Source organism: Barbus barbus, assembly GCF_936440315.1.
Source record: "Barbus barbus genome assembly, chromosome: 26".
Taxonomy (NCBI): Eukaryota; Metazoa; Chordata; class Actinopteri; order Cypriniformes; family Cyprinidae; genus Barbus; species Barbus barbus.
The window spans coordinates 26,708,110-26,727,743 of NC_136754.1; the positions used below are offsets into that span (position 1 = coordinate 26,708,110).

The 19,634-nt window shown below is 35.1% G+C and overlaps 1 protein-coding gene across 1 annotated transcript; it reads right to left on the reverse strand.

Moving 5' to 3' along the window:
• Positions 1-193: 193 nt before the first annotated feature.
• cfap57 (cilia and flagella associated protein 57) lies at positions 194-18,693 on the reverse strand. The gene is made up of 22 exons (XM_079379005.1): positions 18,421-18,693; positions 17,066-17,376; positions 16,022-16,272; positions 14,520-14,685; positions 14,284-14,436; positions 12,717-12,856; positions 11,395-11,560; positions 11,198-11,311; positions 10,812-11,024; positions 8,625-8,798; positions 8,374-8,535; positions 8,004-8,159; positions 7,840-7,933; positions 6,783-6,973; positions 6,402-6,575; positions 4,291-4,449; positions 3,706-3,849; positions 3,375-3,491; positions 2,822-2,956; positions 2,604-2,747; positions 883-1,012; positions 194-768 (listed from the first exon to the last, which is right to left on the reverse strand). Exons 1-22 carry the CDS (start codon positions 18,575-18,577, stop codon positions 608-610), a joined length of 3,612 nt encoding a protein of 1,203 aa, XP_079235131.1. The 5' UTR covers positions 18,578-18,693; the 3' UTR covers positions 194-607.
• Positions 18,694-19,634: the final 941 nt, after the last annotated feature.

The window sequence follows — 19,634 nt, forward strand, 5'->3', positions numbered from 1 at the left end:
ATCTTATTGTATAAAATTGTCCAGGCCAAAACACAAGAGGGCAGCAAAACATCCCTCATCACTGAAAAATAAAAGGTCTCAAAAATCACCTTTAATGACTATTACAGTTAAACAAAAATTATATTAAAAAAAACTATGTATTTCAAATATAATGTGGGTCTCAAAGTGCCTCTTTAAAGAAACAGACATGAATGATAGGCCATTGTCTTCTCATTTTAATTGGACAGCAATATGTTCAGTTATGTCTGGCAAATAACAAATATACATTAAAATATATAAAAATCAAGATACTATTTAATGATCTATAATCATTTAGAAAATCACAGATTTCTTTGCAAACTAATTATATAAAATGTAGGAGATACTGCACAGTAAGTGTACCATGGTTTTACAAATGAATTTCTATGCGTTTTTAAATTGTATTACTTTCTATTCTATTGATATAAATGGCTGATCATTTAGAGATTGCTCTGTATTCTGTGTGATTTGTCAGCACTCTGGAGGCAACTAATATCTGGAACATGTTCTTCATCATTGATTCATAAAAAAACACCCATTATGACTTTTATTTGATGCTTTATTCATGCATGGAGCACAAGAAGTGCTTTCAGTTGGTGAGTGGTGGTAGTTTGGTTCTGGATGAGGGCGTCTGACTGTTAATCTCCTGCTTGAACCTCTGGATCTCCAGTCGCTGAAACTGGATGATCTTCTCTGCTTCTTCTAAACTCTGCTGTGTCATCAAGCTGTTCATCCCTGCTGAAGCTGCACCTGAAGCATAAAAGAAAAAGGTAGCTGAGAACCTCCAACTTCTAAGGTGTCAATGTTATCATGGTCCATGTTTATCCAGGTGTATCCAAAACCTATAGATTTCACATTGGTCACCTCTCGTGTTAGCAGAGCTCTTGTTGTTCTTGTTAAAGCTCCTTTGACTCTCATAGTTGTGCAGCTGCATACGGACAGTGCGCAGCTCCTGACGCAGATCATTGATCTCTTTCATAAGAATGACGTTGTCCTGGACACAGATGACAGATTAAAGGTGATGCACTCATACTGCTGCCCTTACCTTGAATACATGTGATTATACAAATATTATTAATTATTTTCAGAAGTTTTCTAAATATATTTTTTAAGGTAAAAAGATATGTTTTAAATAACCTGAAACATTAACTCACAAATTTCATACATGCCAACATCAAGGTTTGGGGGAGTTGCACCACATGACATTTTTATATTTATATGTTTGTTGTACCACATTGCTTTGATCTGATGGACAGTTTTTAAATGTTTGTTACCCTTCAAAAATCTGGGATTGGTAAGATTTTTTATAAGTAAATGCTCATGGCTCATCATTTATTTGATCAAAATACAGTACAATAATACAATACAAAAAAGTGAAATATTAATACAATTTGAAATAACAGTTTTTCTCTTAATACAATTCAAAGCGTAATTTATTCCTGTGATGCAAAGCTGAATTTTTATCATCATTACTCCGGTCTTCAGTGTCACAAGTGTACTGCTCAACATTTTGTGAAAACTGATAGATTTTCAGGATTTCTACAGAAAGTTCAAAAGAACATCCGTCCTTTCAATGTGGCTTTTTCATTGTAATGATATCACAGTTACATAAGGAGCTTAGAATACTTTTACAATTTACTCATCTAATTTTTTCTTTAATAGTGAAGTGAAGTGGCATACTGCCAAGTATGGTGACCCATACTCGGAATTCGTGCTCTGCATTTAACCCATCCAACGTGCACACACACACACACAGCAGTGAACACACACACACTGTGAACAAACACCCGGAGCAGTGAGCAGCCATTTATGCTGCAGCGCCCGGGGAGCAGTTGGGGGTTCGGTGCCTTGCTCAAGGGCACCTCAGTCGTGGTATTGAGGGTGGAGAGAGCGCTGGACATTCACTCCCCCCACCTACAATCCCTGCCGGCCGGAGACTCGAACCCGCAACCTTTGGATTACGAGTCCAACTCTCTAACCATTAGGCCACGACTTCCCAATACTGGTCATAACTTTAATTTGGTTACAAAAAAATAGATTAGGCTAAGGTGGATCTGCAAAATAAGACTGATTAACCCTTTGCTAACTGCTAGTTCTTAAGACACAGTCTTAACATACAGACTAAGTTTGTGTAGCTGGCCCCAGGACTGTTAAGATTTTTTACTTAATGCACCCCAGAAATTCAGAAATTAAAAACATATTTATCATAAAAGGGAGTAGTCATGTAATTGTATGTATATACGAAGCAGGTTGTGGGTAGTCTTTTCTAAATAACTACTCTAAATAAGTGGTTTCATATGAAGTTTATTAACTTGATTGTAGACGTCACAGTATTCATAAAAACCTTCGGATACTGATATATTGGAATTTTTTTTCAGGTGTAAAAAAAATTCCCTTATTACAGTAAAAATCCATTTAGTCATTTACTGTCTAATTGACTGCTAAATCATAACTACTAAACCAGAGGAAAGTGATAGAAAAGTAGAAGTAGCACACTTCTACTTGCACATGTCCATTTATCAGGTCAGTTTTACTAAAGATACTAATTTCCACATTAACTGCACACTGTTATTTGTTTCTCTCACCTTCATGAGCTTTGTATTGTTGGCCTGGAAGACGTTTATGTCCCTGGTGAGCTGGTTCTTCAGTGTCGTGATAATCTTCTCGTAGTGCTCCCTCTGTCTGTGGTTTTCCTTCTGGGTATCTGTGTCCACTGCCACTTTCTCTACCTACAGCCGCACACCACACAAGCTCCATTCACTGGAAATCAAAACAGCATGAACGATGTATGTATTGATCTTACCACATCTGATGGCTGAACGTAGCATTTATAGAGCTCTCGAATGTGTTCCTTTAATCTTTTTGGGTCCTGAATGAATTCCACACATGTGTGAAGGTCAGCTTTAAATCTCTGTACCAGAACCCCAATGTCCTGCACCTGCAGAAGACGACAGTAGGCCAGACAATGTCTAGGAAATATAGTGAAACTAAGGTATTGCTATATTTATGGATGTAAATGTCAATTAAAAACAATAAAAAAGCAACAAACAAACAAATAAATAAATACGGTTAAATGAAACCTAAAAAGTAAAACTCAAAAATAATGCTTTTTAATATTTTCCAATTTTTCGTACTGTACATTATATGTATTATATGTAATGTATATTATTAAACAGAAATTCTGCCGAAAATATACTCAAACTCAGACCATCCAAGATGTAGATGAGTTTGTTTCTTCATCGGTACAGATTTGGACAAATTTAACATTACATCACTTGCTCAGTCCAGTGACATGGAGACCTGTTGTGCCAGTGTAAATGAACCCTGAAGTTGTCCAGTACAGTACACATACTAACCTTCCTCATTTCTTTGTGCATTTCTTTGTCTTTGGTTTTCATTTTTAAGTTCAGTTCAGCAATTTTCAGCTCCAGCTGTGTGTTTGTCTTATGGAACTCCTTCAACTCTCCCTCCATCTGAAACACACATCTTTTATCACAATGTGTTCTTAACACTCATCTGGTTTATGTAAAGTGATTTTAATTTACATATGTGACTGTATTCTGTGACACATTCATTTATTATGAATGATATATGTTTTTGTTATTAATGAATGTTACTTTTTAGGTTCGACAATGCAGCAATATAGTGTACAAAATGATGTGGCTCATGCAGAAAAACGTGTCCCACCTCCAGCATCTGCTCCTTCAGCTCCTGGATTTCGTTCTCTTTTGGCTCAATCTGCTCTTCCATATATTCAGCCCTGAACTCCATCACTTCAATTGTTTTGTTAAGTGTGTCATTCTTCTTTTTCAGCTCATAGATACTCTTTTCCTGTTGAGACAGAACAGATTTTATTTTCATGTACTTTTTTCTTGTAACTGAAACTTTACTGACTTTGAGTTCATGTATCTGATCGGGACTCTATCAGATGGCATGCAAACATTACTAAATCAGTTTTTGGCCAAATAAATTAAACTAATTAAGGCTCTGTGACTGATTTTCAATCCATAATACATTCATTCATTGACCACGTTTACTTCAAATGCACATTTTCCCCTCTATCAGGTGCCGCCGGAATGAAACCTTGTAATGAGTTAGCATTTTTGAACTTCAGTTCCATCATCCTGAAAGTCAGTAGGTAGTGAATTTCGCAATTTTAAAATGTCAACAACTGCTTAGACAGCTAAATGTCATCAAATGAACAGGAATACAGAGGACTTACTTGACTTGGTTTTCCTCATGTCGTCATGAACAGGATTCATATGTGCTCACCTTGTCCTGTATGATCCCGTCTCTCTTCTGAATGGCAGTCTTCAGCCCAGTGATGTCGTTCTCTAGAGCTTTGATCACAGACTGCAGCTTCTGCACTTCCTGCTTCAGCTTCTCGATCTCCAAGTTCTTGTTTTCAATTTCCCTCTGCAGGACGTGAAACTGTACGACACGACACAACCTACATAAGGTTCAGCTCCCTGCATTTACTGCATTACTTCAACACACTACTAGGTGACTGTCCTCAATCTTCAATAAACATACAGCTCATCCAAAATGCAGCTGCTAGCATTCTTACCTGTCCAAGAAAATATGATCATATCATCCCACTTTTGTCATCTCTACACTGGCCACCGATTAAGTAAAATACTGTTCCTTTGTATTTAACAGACCTTATATCACACTACAGTCCATCATGCTCTTTAAAGGAATAGTGAAAAGTGAAAAGCTGTGTGTTTGTACCAAATCAAATTAGCCTTTTAGCTTTTAACAGATGCTTCTGAACAACATATGAGTAATCCATAATAACGCTTGCAACAGCAAAAAAGTCCATCCTCTACTATTACTAGTACTAGTATTTTAGACAGAAGAATCGATTTGCAGTTAAAAACGTCTTAATGATGGATTCGTTTTATTACAATCCTGCAGCTTTTGGCATCACAAGATGTTAATTAATGGATTGGAGTGTTGTGGATTATTGTGATGCTTTTTTCAGCTGTTACCCTATTCTAACTTGGAATCTTGGATATTTTCAGAAAGTTTTCTTTTTTAGTTGAATTATTCCTTTATTATTATTATTCCTAGGGTTATAAAACTATCGACTTTTGATGGTACCAAGGATTTCAAGTCTACTAAAGGAGGTAGAGATTTTCGTGCTTAAATTCTAAACTCTAGAATAGCCTTTCTGATCATGTTTGGGGCTCGGATACACTCTCTCAGTTCAAATCTAGATTAAAGATAAATCTCTTTAGCCAAGCATTCATATAATGTCCTCATAAACTTGCATTTTTAATTGAACATTATATCTGATGAAACAGTACCAAAAACACATGATCATCTTTTGCCCGAAAAATTTTGAACTACACTAATTCTTCTTCCTTTTGCTTTCCTGTTTCTATCGTTAATTGCAGACTGATCCAGCTCTAGTTTGGATTCAACCTTTGCAAAGACTACAGATGATGCCAACTTTAAATCAAAATAAAAAACTCAAATATTATCCTTATATTGTAATAATTATATTATTATATTACTATTGCAGTGCTCTTCTGGCTGGACTTCCATCATGCGCAATCAAACCTCGACAAATGTTTCAGAATGCAGTGGCACGACTGGTCTACAATGAAATCAAAAGGGCCAACCTCTCTTTATCACCCTGCACTGGCTACTGGTTGCAGCTTGCATCAAGTTCAAGACGTTGATGTTTGCGTACAGAATAGGCACAGGCTCAGCACCCTCCTACTTCCTCCTCACTCTTACGAATCTACATCCCCTCCAGAAGCCTGAGATCTGTAAGTAGGTGATGCCTTGTGGTAACATCACAGAGAGGCATTTTCATTCACCTTTCCTTTTTGGTGAAATGATCTTCCCACAATCGCAGTAATTAACAGAACACGTTATCAACCAACACGTTATCTAACAGCAACACTAATTTAATCCCATACCTGACCCATTTGACATAAAAACTGGGACCCGAACCGCACCTGCATTAAATCTCCTACATGAGGTAGAAAAAACTCATTTATTAAAACTTTTATTCAAATTGTGAATAGATTAAATACAGAAAGCAAGCAAAGGGTGCTCTGTTTAATATGATCACTACAGCTGTCAATCAGTGCCAGCGCAATTGGCTACATTGCTCAGCGTGTACTGGACCGAGTTGAAATAGTCTTGGTTATTGGACCCGCAACCCACATTTATACAACTTTGATACACTCGTCTCTGGCTGATATCAGAATACTTACTAATTGTAACACTGAATCAAGCATTTTCTGAAACAATAGGCTATGTATTATGAAAAATAATTATACAAATAAACTTCAACTGAATTGATTTGTCATTGTTTTGTTTATAGTATATTTGAAGTGAAGAAGTCAAAACTGATTAATTATAGTCACCTGCTTTGTTGTGGTATCTAGTTCCACTTTGAGCCTGGTGTTGGCCTTTTTTTCTTCTTTAAGATTTTGCTCGTATTTCATGCGGATCTCATGGATTTCCATATCTGCGTCCTCTTCCTCCTGCTTTATGTATTCATCAAATTCCCGAACCTTCTGCTGCGATTCATCCTGATACTGCAAGTTGGAAAGAAAAGAATGAGATATTCTTGGGGTTGATATGCAGAGATTCCAAACATTTATGAAAAGAGTGGCCAAGAGTGATTCAACGTCTCCTTTTGTGTTTCACAGAAGTAATACTGGTTTGGAACATGCATGAGATTGAGAAAATGACAGAATTTGTATTTGCTATGCATTGGTAGCTTGTTTCGCAGTTGCCTTTACCTGGGTGACCAGCATCATTTTCTCCTCCAGCTTGGCCTCATATGACTGCATCATCTCCTCCAGGGCACGGATCTTGCTCTCCTCCACACTGTGCAGCTGCTGCTCATATTCCTGATGAACTTTATGAAGCTTCAGTTGTAGCTCCTGGTATTTCTCATATTCCAGCATGAGCTTCTGGTTATTGCTTGATTCTGTGAAGAGCAGCTTCAGTTAGTCCAAATAGGCTCACGCTGAGAGGGGAACTGACTGGTTCTAAAGACAGTAAAAGTTTATATTACAAGAAAAATGACCATGATTTATATATATATATAAAAAAAATGGTAGGCACAATTTATATCAGTTCTATATTAATGATAATAATAATAATAATAATACATTTATTTTATATAGTGCCTTTCTCAAAGCACTTTACCATCAAACATCACAACAGAGAAAACAGCACACTTTAAATGAAACAAATATACAACAAACAATGCAAAAATAAAATGAATAATCAAGTAAAAGCAATCCTAAAAAAGACAAGGTTTAAAGTCATGGAAATTTCTACAATATGAATTTTTGTAGTTATGTCAAACAGAAAATGCTATTTGTGCATAATTAAATAACAAAACAAAACAAAAAATCTGGTAATCATGAACGACTAGAAAAACATGAACCCAATAAAGACATTGTAAATCATTTAAATGAATTCAAATCTCTTATTTTTATTATTATTTAACATACTCCTAGTTTCTGTAAATTAAAATATTTGAAAACAAGAAGCTTTACATTACATTGCATTACAGCAAAAATCTATCTTACATCATACATGATATTGTCGTGGACAATGGGGAGCCTTGGAGTTAAAAACAAATGTCCAAAGCACAGCTCACACAGAAAACACCTTTAAACCAAGCAACTTTCCAGCAACTTAACAACATCTGTCTGGGGAACTGTTTCACTCTCGCTCAAAACTCCAGATTGCAAGGATTCCTATTGGAACGACTTGAAGAAATTCCACAGAGCGATAGTAAATGTGCCTGCAGTTTGTAAAAATGAATGAAATATGTTTGTTTACCCATGTCGTGCTGCTCTTTATCATGTTTCTCTAAGACTTCTGAGAGAGCTTTAACATGGGCTGCTTGCTGTTTCTCTTTCTCTGCTTTCAGGACCTGTAATAAAAAAAAACATCTTAAGTTTAATAAGCCGTTGTGTTGCAAAATAAGATCTCTTGACACTGACCTCCTTCTCAGCATTAAGTGAATTGATCTGTTGGAGACATTTTTCAGTGAGTTCATTGATCTTCTCTTTGTATTCAATGTCCCTGAGGCTGAGCTGGTACTTGTTCTCCTCCTGGAGCTCTGTCACTCTTGCGTTCAGGTCCAGCATTATTTTATTCTGCAGGACAGATTAACACAAGATGAAAAATGCTCTTGTGGTTTACAGCAGGGCAGAAAACCTAAAAACCTGAGCTTAATATTTGAATTTTTTTATTTTATTTTCATTTAAGGATAATTATATCCACTTTAAATCAAGAAAGTACAAAATTGGCTGATTTTTTAGTATAAAGCTTAAAATGACCAACGCAAAGGAAAATATTTTCTGAGATTACCTTTTCCTCAAGGTCTGATTTGGTGATGAGGATCTCTTCTGCATAAATTAATTCCTTCTCTCTTTTCAACCCTTGTCCCTCTTTGTCAATGATTTTCCAGATAAAAAGACAGCTGTCTTCCGAGACAGTTATGAGGAACTGGTCATCAAAAGTGATAACCATCTACGGACACAAGACATAAACATATGAATGAAAACATGCTTGTCGTCTGACTGGGAGCTCAAATTCTAACGAAGTTTAGCAGTACAAACCTTAGTGACAGGGCCAGCATGGGCCTGGTACTCTATCCAGTCATTCTGGATGGGTAGAGGGTATTTGACGGCCCTCACAGTCCCAGTGGAAGTTCCAATGAAGAGCGCTCGTCCTGAACGAGACATGGCAACAGTGGTGCAAACCACATCACCTGTACGCATTTCCTTAAGGATCTGCAGCAAGAATATTAACACACACTTTTATCTCGAGGGATCATTTATGGTTCTGTTTAATCAAAGGCATTCAAATGTGCTGTGCCACAATGCAACCAATGACATTTGCCTCCACTGATGATGCAAAGTGTTGTGAGGTACGATATTTGAAAACGGAATTTCTGGTGAATTTGAGCTTTTACCACAAATAAAGCTATTGTATAGCTTCAGAGGGCCCTATGGACTACTTTTATGGGGGTTTTTATTCATTTTGGTAGAGTGAATCATCATCCATAAATACTTGAGATTCTTGGTAACAATGTACCTACATAATATCTACCATTTAAGGAATATTTTTGAGATCAATACAAGTTAAGACAGCACTTGTCACAATGATGATTACCATAATCAATTTCAGTTTGTCTGTCTTTCTCTTTAAAAAAAAGTGTTACAGTGAGGCATAGTCCTTGTCCCTTTAAATGCTAATGAGCTCTGCTGACCCCGCCCCTCCCTTCCGTGGGGTGATGAGCAGTACTGTTTACTTTAGCCGCAAAACTGCTAACTAGCACATTATTAGGAAAGGCGATTTGCAAAGAATCATTAAAAAAAACCTTATTCTAGCTTCTTCTGTAGATGAGGCTGGATCAAGAATGATTTGCACGAACACAGATGCATTTAGGCAGATCGGGGATCGGTGCATTCACTTCAAAGCGCAATTAACGTTAATCCTCTGTATCTTCAGCAGCTCAGATGTCAGGAGTAAATGACGACTGCTATGTTCATTATTACATCCAACAACAAAACACCTCAATCGCTTAATCGGAGACATTCTTGTTTTCCCCTGCACCGGAGTCGGCACAATGGCGGTCGGACTGTTTACAGTTCACTCAGCTCACTCAGGGCGGGTCTAAGGTAAGACGGTCTTGTCAATCAACTATCCTGCGCAGAACTACATCATTCTGACAAGAATCTCAGAACAGCCTGATTTGAGAAAGGGAATTTAAAATAGGGATTTAAAAAAAACCACTGAGTGAATTTTTATCATTATAGGATGGATGTGTACACACGCTTATGTTCAAACAACTCGAAAAGTGAATTTTGCATCCGATGGCACCTTTAAAGACTGATTATAATAATAAAAAATAATGTTTCTTAAGCACCCAATTGGCATATTAGAATGAATTCTGAAGGATCCCGTGACACTGAAGATTGGAGTAATGATGGAAAAATTCAGCTTTTCTAATAAATTACATTTTAAAAAATATTACAATACAAAATGTTTAATTGTAATACTTTTAATGCATTTACTTCACCCAACTAACCCCAAACTTTTTATCACAATTTTAGTGTGAATAAACTGCTTACTAATGTATCTTGTGTAAAGTTACATACAATTTTACAACTTGTAACCCACTAAAACCTTTAAATGACTGTAAAAATAGTTTTAAACAGCTCAAATAATACTCATATTTTAAAAGAATTAATTAAGTGCTTTTATCAAATTATAAGCTTCATATTTCTGCTTTTAAAATAATCAAACATTTGGCCCAATTCACTTCCATTGTAAGTTATTTAAAAAGTTTATTAAATAAATATTTGTGTTAAAAAACATTTTACCACAAATGCTCTTGATTAAGCTTAAGATGTAATGAGCCCATAATATTCCTTTAATAAACATTACTACATTGTTCTAAACTAGTGTTTGTCTGTAGTTAGTTAACTTAGTTAACTACCTTACATCCTCTGTCATGTCCTTGAATCATTGTACTAGCATATTGAGAATTTAAAACATTTTGAATGATAAATGTATGCTCTGTACAGAATGGAGACACAGTAATGTGAACATATGAATAAGAAAACTGGTAAAATAGGCTGTTTATTGAACTAACCACATAAATTCTGAAATACACAATATTGAAAACCGGTTAAAAACCCTGTATTTAAATGACTCTATATCAATCAGAATCCAGTTCTGTGACTCAGAAGTGGCTCTGGTTTTGAGATCTCAAATGAGTCTTTTGAAAATGTGCTCACCTGACAGTCTTGGATTTCTTTCAGAGAGCAGTCTGTCCCGACAGCGAAGAATGTCTTTGCGTCAGGAGAGATGGTCACACCTGTGTAGCTGCACGTCTTGAGGACGCTCTCAGACTCTCGTGCACCAGTGAGAGTATTCCACTCATACACGGCCCCATCCATGCCACACGACACAAGATGACTGTCCTCTGCGCTGAACGCTATGGCCCGCACCTGAAGCACAATAACACAGACACTGTTTAACGACTGTTCAGGGAGGCAAAATTAGAGCAATGGATTTCCACATTAAAGATATCGTATTCCACAAAATACATACACATAGCATTGGAACAGAGATGAGTTTTCAATTCTGTTTGAACTTTTCCTTTAAATTTCAGAACACATACTTTTTCATTGTGTCCCTTCAGATTCAGCACATCCTCAAATGTGGTAGTGGAGTAGATGTTGATCACGTTTCCATTGACAGCAGCAAACAAGTGGCCCCCGTGGCTGAACGCACACTGAGGACAAATGCATAGAAAATGCGTATGTTGTATACATAAATAAACAGATAATAGCAAACGTGAGCAATGTGGAGACGCACCTCACGGCAACTGCGTACAGTGAACTCCTTGAAAGTCCTGATGTCATCGATGAGCAGAGTCATGAGACGGAGTTTGTCTGAGAATCCCACCAGGATGTAGAGTCCAGTGGGGTGAAGAGCTATGCTGTAGGCTTCCTCCTGGAACTCCTTATACATCTCTAAAACACTGGACAACACACACTCACGCTATTGGAAATATCCAACACAATTCCTGCTACAAAAGCCCTGACAGCTCAGACCTGATGGAATATTAATGTTTTAGGGCTGTCAAAGTCTATTTAAAATATCAATGAAATATGTTCAATAAAAATAATAAATACACTAACATTCAATTTTTAAATAAGGAGTCAGTAAAAATGTTTTATGTTTTGAAAATAAGCCTATTATGCTCAACAAGGTTCCATTTGTTTGATCAAAAATACAGTAAAACATTCATATTGTGAAATAATATTGCAATTTAAAATAACTGATTTCTATTTTAATATATTTTAAAATGTAATTTATCCCAAAGCTGAATTTTCAGCAAATTACTCCAGTCTTCAGTGTCACGTGATCCTTCAGATATCATTCTAATATGCTGATTTGCTGCTCAAGAAACATTTCTTATTGTTGAAAACAGTTGCACAGCCTAATATTTTTGTGGTAACTGTGATATGTTTTTTTACAGGATTTTTTGATGAATAGAAATTTCAAAAGAACAACATTTCAAATATAATGTCTTTTCTGCCACTTTTGATCAATTTAATGTATCCTCACTGAATAAAAGAAAGAGAAAAAAAACTAACAAATTAAAGGAAAAACAAAAATTACAGCAAAAAAGAAAAAAAAAAAAAAGAAAAAAAGAAATATATATATATATATATATATATATATAGAAATCTGTTTTAAGCAATCTAATATTTCATTAATAAATAATGCTGTCTTTATGACATCTTTATTTTATTTTTACTCACACAATTTAGTCTTTATGAACAGAAATATACAGCTGGTTTATATTTTAGTAAGGGGGTCTCTCAAAAGGGTTCATTTATTTGAGCGTCCGATAAGAGTGAAAAACCACAATAAATGTAGGATTAAAAGATTTGGGCATTTTTGGGAATTTGTGGTAAGATATATCAAGACACAATTTATATATTTCTATTTCAGCAAAGCGACCATTATCTTAACATATACTTTTCTCCGAAAGTAAATACTGCTTTGACAGACATTTACAAGAGCATAAAGACCCAAAATAAAAGCACTGTCTCACAGTCTTAAGCTCACTATGAGACACAATAAAGCAGAAGAACAACACCTTGTCTCTTTAACAGAGCTGAACTTACTTGGTCTCAAAGTTCCAGATGCGCACTGAGCGGTCCAGGGAAGAGGTGGCGATGAGCGGTTTGCGGATGCAGGTGGATAAACCTGTGATAACGCTGGAGTGGGACGAGTGAGACAGGTGCTCAAACTGAGCAAAAACACCCTGATAACACAACAGGAGAAAGAGCTGAATTAGTCATGACTGGTATTATGAGTACAAACAGATCTATGAGTAAAACACCTCTTTTATTACACTAGACATGCTGCTATTATGGGACACCGTGAAGTTTGTCATCTTGCTTCTCACAATAGCTCTCTCAGTTTAAAAAAAAAAGAATAAATAAAATAAAAAGAGGCAAAAAATGAACCCAATTTCTGACCATCTGAGATGAGCTCAAGCCCAGACAACTCAACAGCACAGGATTGAGGACTGAGGATTGTACAGCTTTCTCCGTGTGTACAGGTTGCATTTCTTGATGCAGCAACGGACTGTCACAACGATTTTTGGAATTACTCCTGAGCCCACGTGGCTATATTTAACACAGTTGTATGATCATTAGATTATGGACTGGTATTTTGGCTAGAAGCGATGGTTTAATCGTCTCAATGATGGATTTGTTTTTTACAAACATGCAGCTTTTTGCTTCACAAGACATAGATTGATGGACAGGAGTGGTGTGGATTATTTGTGGTGTTTTTATCAGCTATTAGGACTCTCATTCTGACGGCACCCATTCACTGCAGAGGATCCATTGGTGAACAAGTGATGCAATGCTAAATTTCTCTAAATCTGTTCTGATGAAAAACAAACTCATCTACATTTTGCATGGCCTGAGTATATTTTTAGCAAATTTTCATTTGTGACCTTGGACCACAAAACCAGTCATAGGGGTAAAAAAAAAATTAATTGAGATTTATACATCATCTGAAAGTTGAATAAATAGGTTTTCCATTGATGTATGGTTTGTTAGGATAGAATAATATTTGGCTGAGATACAACTGAATATTGAATATCTGGAATCTGAGGGTGCAAAAAAAATCAAAATATAGAGAAAATCGCATTTAAAGTTGTCCAAATGAAGTTCTTAGCAATGCATATAACTAATCGAAAATTACGTTTTGATATATTTACGCTAGGAAAATGTCAAAATATCTTAATGAAACTTGATCTTTACTTAATATCCTAATGATTTTTGGCATAAAAGAAAAATGGATCATTTTGACCCAAACAATGTATCGTTGGCTATTGCTACACATATACCATGCGACTTTTTGTGGTCCATGGTCACATTTTTGATTGAAAAATTACTTTAAAGTGCTAAAATTACTAACTGGATATCAATAGTGTACAAGCTCAAATCAAACTAAAACTAAAACTTAAATAAAAAATTAGCCCATAACAAAATAATTACAAATTGTACTGAAATGAAAATATAGAAATAAAAGCTAATTCAATATATCAATAAAATGAAAATAAAAAATATAATTATATACAGTTAAAAAGATGATAAAGAAACTAAAAGAGAGAAAAAGTTAACCCAATTTCTTTAGTATATAAATATACTAAAATAACAGTGAGGCATACGGCACCTTGTTCAGCTCGGCTAGGGAGAGGCTGATGCCGTAGAGCTGTCCACGGTCTGTGCTGGCGGCCAGGGTCTCTTCTGACGGACTTATGCACAGAGTGCTGATTTCCTGCTGCTCTGCAGAACTGGGATCATTACTGAACAGTTCTGGAGGAATCTGAGATGACAAGACAAGAAACCCCTTTCAGGATCAACCTGACACACTCCTGTGAACATTTGAATGAGAAAATGTCATGGCACCTTTATTTCTTTGGTCTTCTTATACTGGTCTTCCTCCTCTCTTTTCTCAAACAAACACACAGTGCCAGGACCAGCGGAGCAAGCGAAGCCATTAGAATAACCTACAATGGCTGTCACCCGCGGCAGTGTGGAGAAGGTCTCGTTAGAGTCCTGCTTTTCTGACTGACTGCAAGAACAACATACACAAATTACAGTAATACACATTCATGACATTTTATATGTTAGGGTTTAAAATGCTGCAGATATAATAGCCATTGTTTTGCCAAATTAATACATAAATAAATCATAATGTGATTAATGTTACATGTATCAGAAAGTTAAAACGCTGATAATAATCAAAATATTCAGGGCTCTGTGCATCTAAACTGGAATAAGACACATGATATATTGGTCCTCAATAACTTAAAGGGGTAAATATCAATTTGAGCCGGATTCAGAGTCTGAATTTCAGACCCCGAGAATATTAAACGTTTATTCCGTTTCTTTCAGAAATACAGTGATATAAAAACACTCGCACCGGTTTTCGATTTTGAAATGTGCAGTGCTCAACCAAGCGTTCTCCCATAGGTGGGATTTATTTGAATGATATTCTAATGGGGCTCTTTGTGATATCATAAACACCGGAAAACAACGCTGTAGTCCAAACGAGCCGTTCGTTGTAGTTCTTGAAAAGAGATTTTTTAAAAACGAAATATCTCCCTTTGGAGTAGACTTTGAGATTTGTAACTTTGTAGATATTTTTATGCCCAAACATACACATTACACACTGACTAAAATTCAAAAAGTGAAAAAGCATACTAGGACCCCTTTAAATTCTAAAATTATACACAAACTAAAACAAGAAAGTATCAATAATTATGATAAATTTTTCAATATATTTTAAATCAGATTTATAAGAAAATATAAGGATTACTAGTATTAACAATTGAAATCAATTGATTCATTTGAAATGGATTTAATTAATTTCATTTCAAATTTAATTTGAACTTACAATTCTTTTTAACAACATAAATATTACTCTGATAGGTTTTAATATATGAATTTTACTTGCAAAAAATGTCACTTTTATGATGAAAAAGATTATACATTTTTCATGCTGCAACTTCCTTTCTCTTTCAAATTTAGACCAGTCGGTCTTTTTAAATTTAGCTCTAAACCCTTTTAGGCTGCAGTTTATTTGGTTAATTCACCAAAAAGATGGTATAACATTATGCGTAAAGCCTCAGTTTAGCTGATACTCAAAATTGATCATTTAAAAAAATACTTATTCCTCTTAAAAATACTTTATTTGTGTATTTTGTTTTATACGAATAAAAAAAAAAAGTTCTATACTATTCTGGGTCAGAAATCCCCCTCAATGCATTATAGCGTTTATGAAAACATGAGATAAATGACTGATTTCTCCTGTATTGTATGTACACTGCATATATGTTCCCTAGCACGTTTCCCTCTTGACACTGCTAATATCATCAGCACTTGACGTCACAGTTCATTCCACTCACCTGTAAACCTTCTTCACAGGCGTCACATTCATCTCCCAGCGCAGACGGCCTGACTCAAACATCATCAGCTGACCTGCGTCTGTGCCAGCAATCACCTGCTCCGTGGACATCCAGGTGTGGCACAGGAAGTGATGGGTGTCTGTTTTAAATGTGCTGGACTGTTTCAGGGTTTCTCCAGCATAGCGAAAGATCTTGAACACCCCGTTGCCACTCACACAGATCTGTGTGTTGTCCTCAGGGTTGAAGCTGATCTGAGAATGGGAATGGATAGATTGTATTAGGACAGCTCGATCACTGCAGTAATTCTGATCTGTGATCAAAATGACTTTTAACGGTCGAATTAAAGTTTAGTTAATTAATGTGGTTGATTTGCATTACGGTAATGATGAGAATATGAGAAATAGGATTTTTTTTCCATATAGCAAATGTGTGCTTAACAGAAAATAATGTTTCAGTTTAGTCTTAGTTCAGTTTAATTAAATAATTAAAATAATGCAATTTAAGTGCTTCAACATTTTAATATCTTTAAAACTGAACTCTAATTTTTTATATTTATCTATATTATTTCAGCCTTACAGCTTTTTCAAATAGTAAAAATATTTGAATAGTTTTAGTTGAAAATAATGACGGTTTTATGACGTAATAAGATTTAGAAACACTAATTCATATTAATATAATTTTTAATAATATCTTTCAGTGATTTTGATTAAATTTAGTGATTATGAGAACATGAACAATATTTTTTAGGACCATATTATCTTTTTTATATCATTTTAATAACAATTACCCATATTCTCATTACTCTATTGCAAAAAAATGAAATGAATCCTTTAAACAGTAATAGTAACTAATTGTAACTTTAATTTATGGTAGGGGAGGGGGACGTTTAATTGCCACGAAAATAATGCCACAGTGTCAAACCTCTCCATGGTCCTAAAAACAGACATTATCTTCTTTATGGAAAATATAATTTCTTGTTTTTGTCTTTTGATTTTGAAGTGAAATTTGACCATTTTAAGTCAACTTCCTGTTATACGTGTTTACCTGGTTTATGGGGCCATCAGTGCTTGTCTTTACAGTGGCCATCACCTTCTTCTTTTCCCACATCCAGAGGAAGAGAGTCCAGTCTGGCCCACCTGCCTGACCGATCAGATACTTGGAGTCAGGGGAAAAGGCCATGCAGACAAACTGGTCCACCGGGATCTCTCCTCCAGTCAGCACTTTCCTCTTCCTGCTCTGCTCGTGCTGGAGATCAAACACAGTGATGGTGGCTTTCTCTACACATTCAGACACAGCCAGATAACGCCTGTTTGTGCTGATGGCCAAGGCCTGCATGCCATGACTTCTCTCTGTACCTGTACAAACACAGGAAACAGATACTGGTCACCATACGTGGGTTCTTCTCGCAGAACATGTCCAAACAACATTTAATCCCAAAATTAAAATAAAGAACCAAGAAAAAAACATTTAGCATAAAAATACATTAGGAACATTCCTGTATTAGTGAAAAAAATACTATAACACTATTATATATGTATTAAAATAATAAAATAATCTTTTAAAAACATATTTCACTTTATTACTTTTTTCAATATAGTAAAATATTACTTATTTATTTAAATGTTGGGAGAACATTTAAACATTTACTGGACTGAAGCAGCTTAGGTTTACTTGATTATACAAACATATATATATATATATTTCAGAATATCATGTTAAAATTTAAGTATTAAATATATAACTTGAAAACAGAGATATGATCATAAAAACACAGAGTATAGGATTAGTAAGAGTTTTAATGTTTCTCAATTGTTTGATCAAAAATACAGAAAAAAACAGTTGTGTTGAATATATTGTTAAATATTATAGTTGAATATTGTGAAATATTATTGCAATTTAAGATAAAAGTTTTCTATTTTAATATAAGTTGAATTTATTTATTTTCAATTTTAATATTAAGCTGAATTTTCAGCATCGTTACTCCAATGTAACATGATCCTTCAGAAATATTTGTAATATGCTGATTTATTATCAATGTTGTAAATTTAACAGTTGTGCCCCTCAATGTTATTATTATTTTTTTATTTTTTGGAACTTGATGATTTTTATTATTTGATGTTTTTTCCCCCCTCAGAAATCTTTGATGAATAAAAAGTTAAAAAGAACAGTTTTTTATTTTTTAGAAATAGAAATACTTCTATTTTTCCTCTATGACTATATGTATTCACTATCATTTTTAACGCATCCATCCTGAATAAAAGCATTAATTTCTCAAGAGAGAGAGAGAAGAACATTTACTGACCCCAAACCTTTGATAGATATATTGTTAAATAGATAGACACATAACCTATTGCCTAACATGTGAAGCGAATAAAGATTATGATAAAGTTGTGTAGTACCTGGAATGAACTTCTGGCATTTCTGATTGATGTTATAGCGCACACAGTTGTTTCCACACGGAAATATGACGGTTTGCTCATCAAAATACAATAAATCATTCCTCACTCCAGTCCGCAATCCGAATATGTAATGAGACTGTGCCACTACTGTAGCCATCTGACAAAATTATTATCTAACACTCTGTAGAACAGAAAGATTTAAGCGGGTTGGTTTGTTTGCTGCGCATCTATCTGGCCCTGCAGTGTTGATTAGTTAGTTACCACGGCAACAACAAGCTACCACAAACCACGCCCACCTTACAGAAAAGCCCCCGAACTGTCTTGACTGTAAACTTCGACGATAAATTAGCCCTTAAATACAATTATTTACGATTACGAATGAATAATGAAGTATTTACGGCTGCCATAAATAAGCTTGTTTAGCCATCCACTTTTATTTTAATATCAACAAAACGTCTGCAAGTATGACTGCACACCCGTAATAAATTAAAACAGGTGATAAATAATGATATTCAAGCTTATTATGTATTTTATAAACCCAAGCCCAATCAGTATTATAATAAATATACTATAGAAATGATATAAAAAGCGAAAATAAAAAAGATAAGCTAGATGGGGCTATAGTGAGTAAATGAATGAATGAATGAAAACAGCGCCTATACACCAGAAACTCGACAGACATCATCCTAAAACCCCTAATACATAGCCCTGAGAAATTATAAACCGGTGAAATTGACTGACACTGGCCAGTTTAACAAACAAAAGCTAATTTTGAATTTTTAAGTGATGCTCTGCTGCACTCTTCCTAACATTCAGCCTGGATACTTTTATGAAATTTGAATAAATTTACTAAATATACTCTATTTAGGGGTCGAAGAACCGAAGGTACTGCACTGTTCGGTAGGCACACAGATAGCAGAACTTTTTAAATATGCTTCAAAATCTAAAACTATATTGTCATTACAAGTACAACTAAATCCTGTCATAACTCTGCAACAGTTTGATCAAAGGAAAATTAAATCAATTCATGAATTGTGCAGTCAATTGTACAAAAAAACAAAAAAAAAAAAAAAACAACTGGCAGCCACCAATAAAATTTCGGTGGTTAATAATGTCTGAATGCATGCATGTGAACCAATTCATTTGTAGAACCATGTGCTGACAATATAGTTTTATATCATTATTAGCATAGGCGGAGTTTGGGGGGGGGCGGG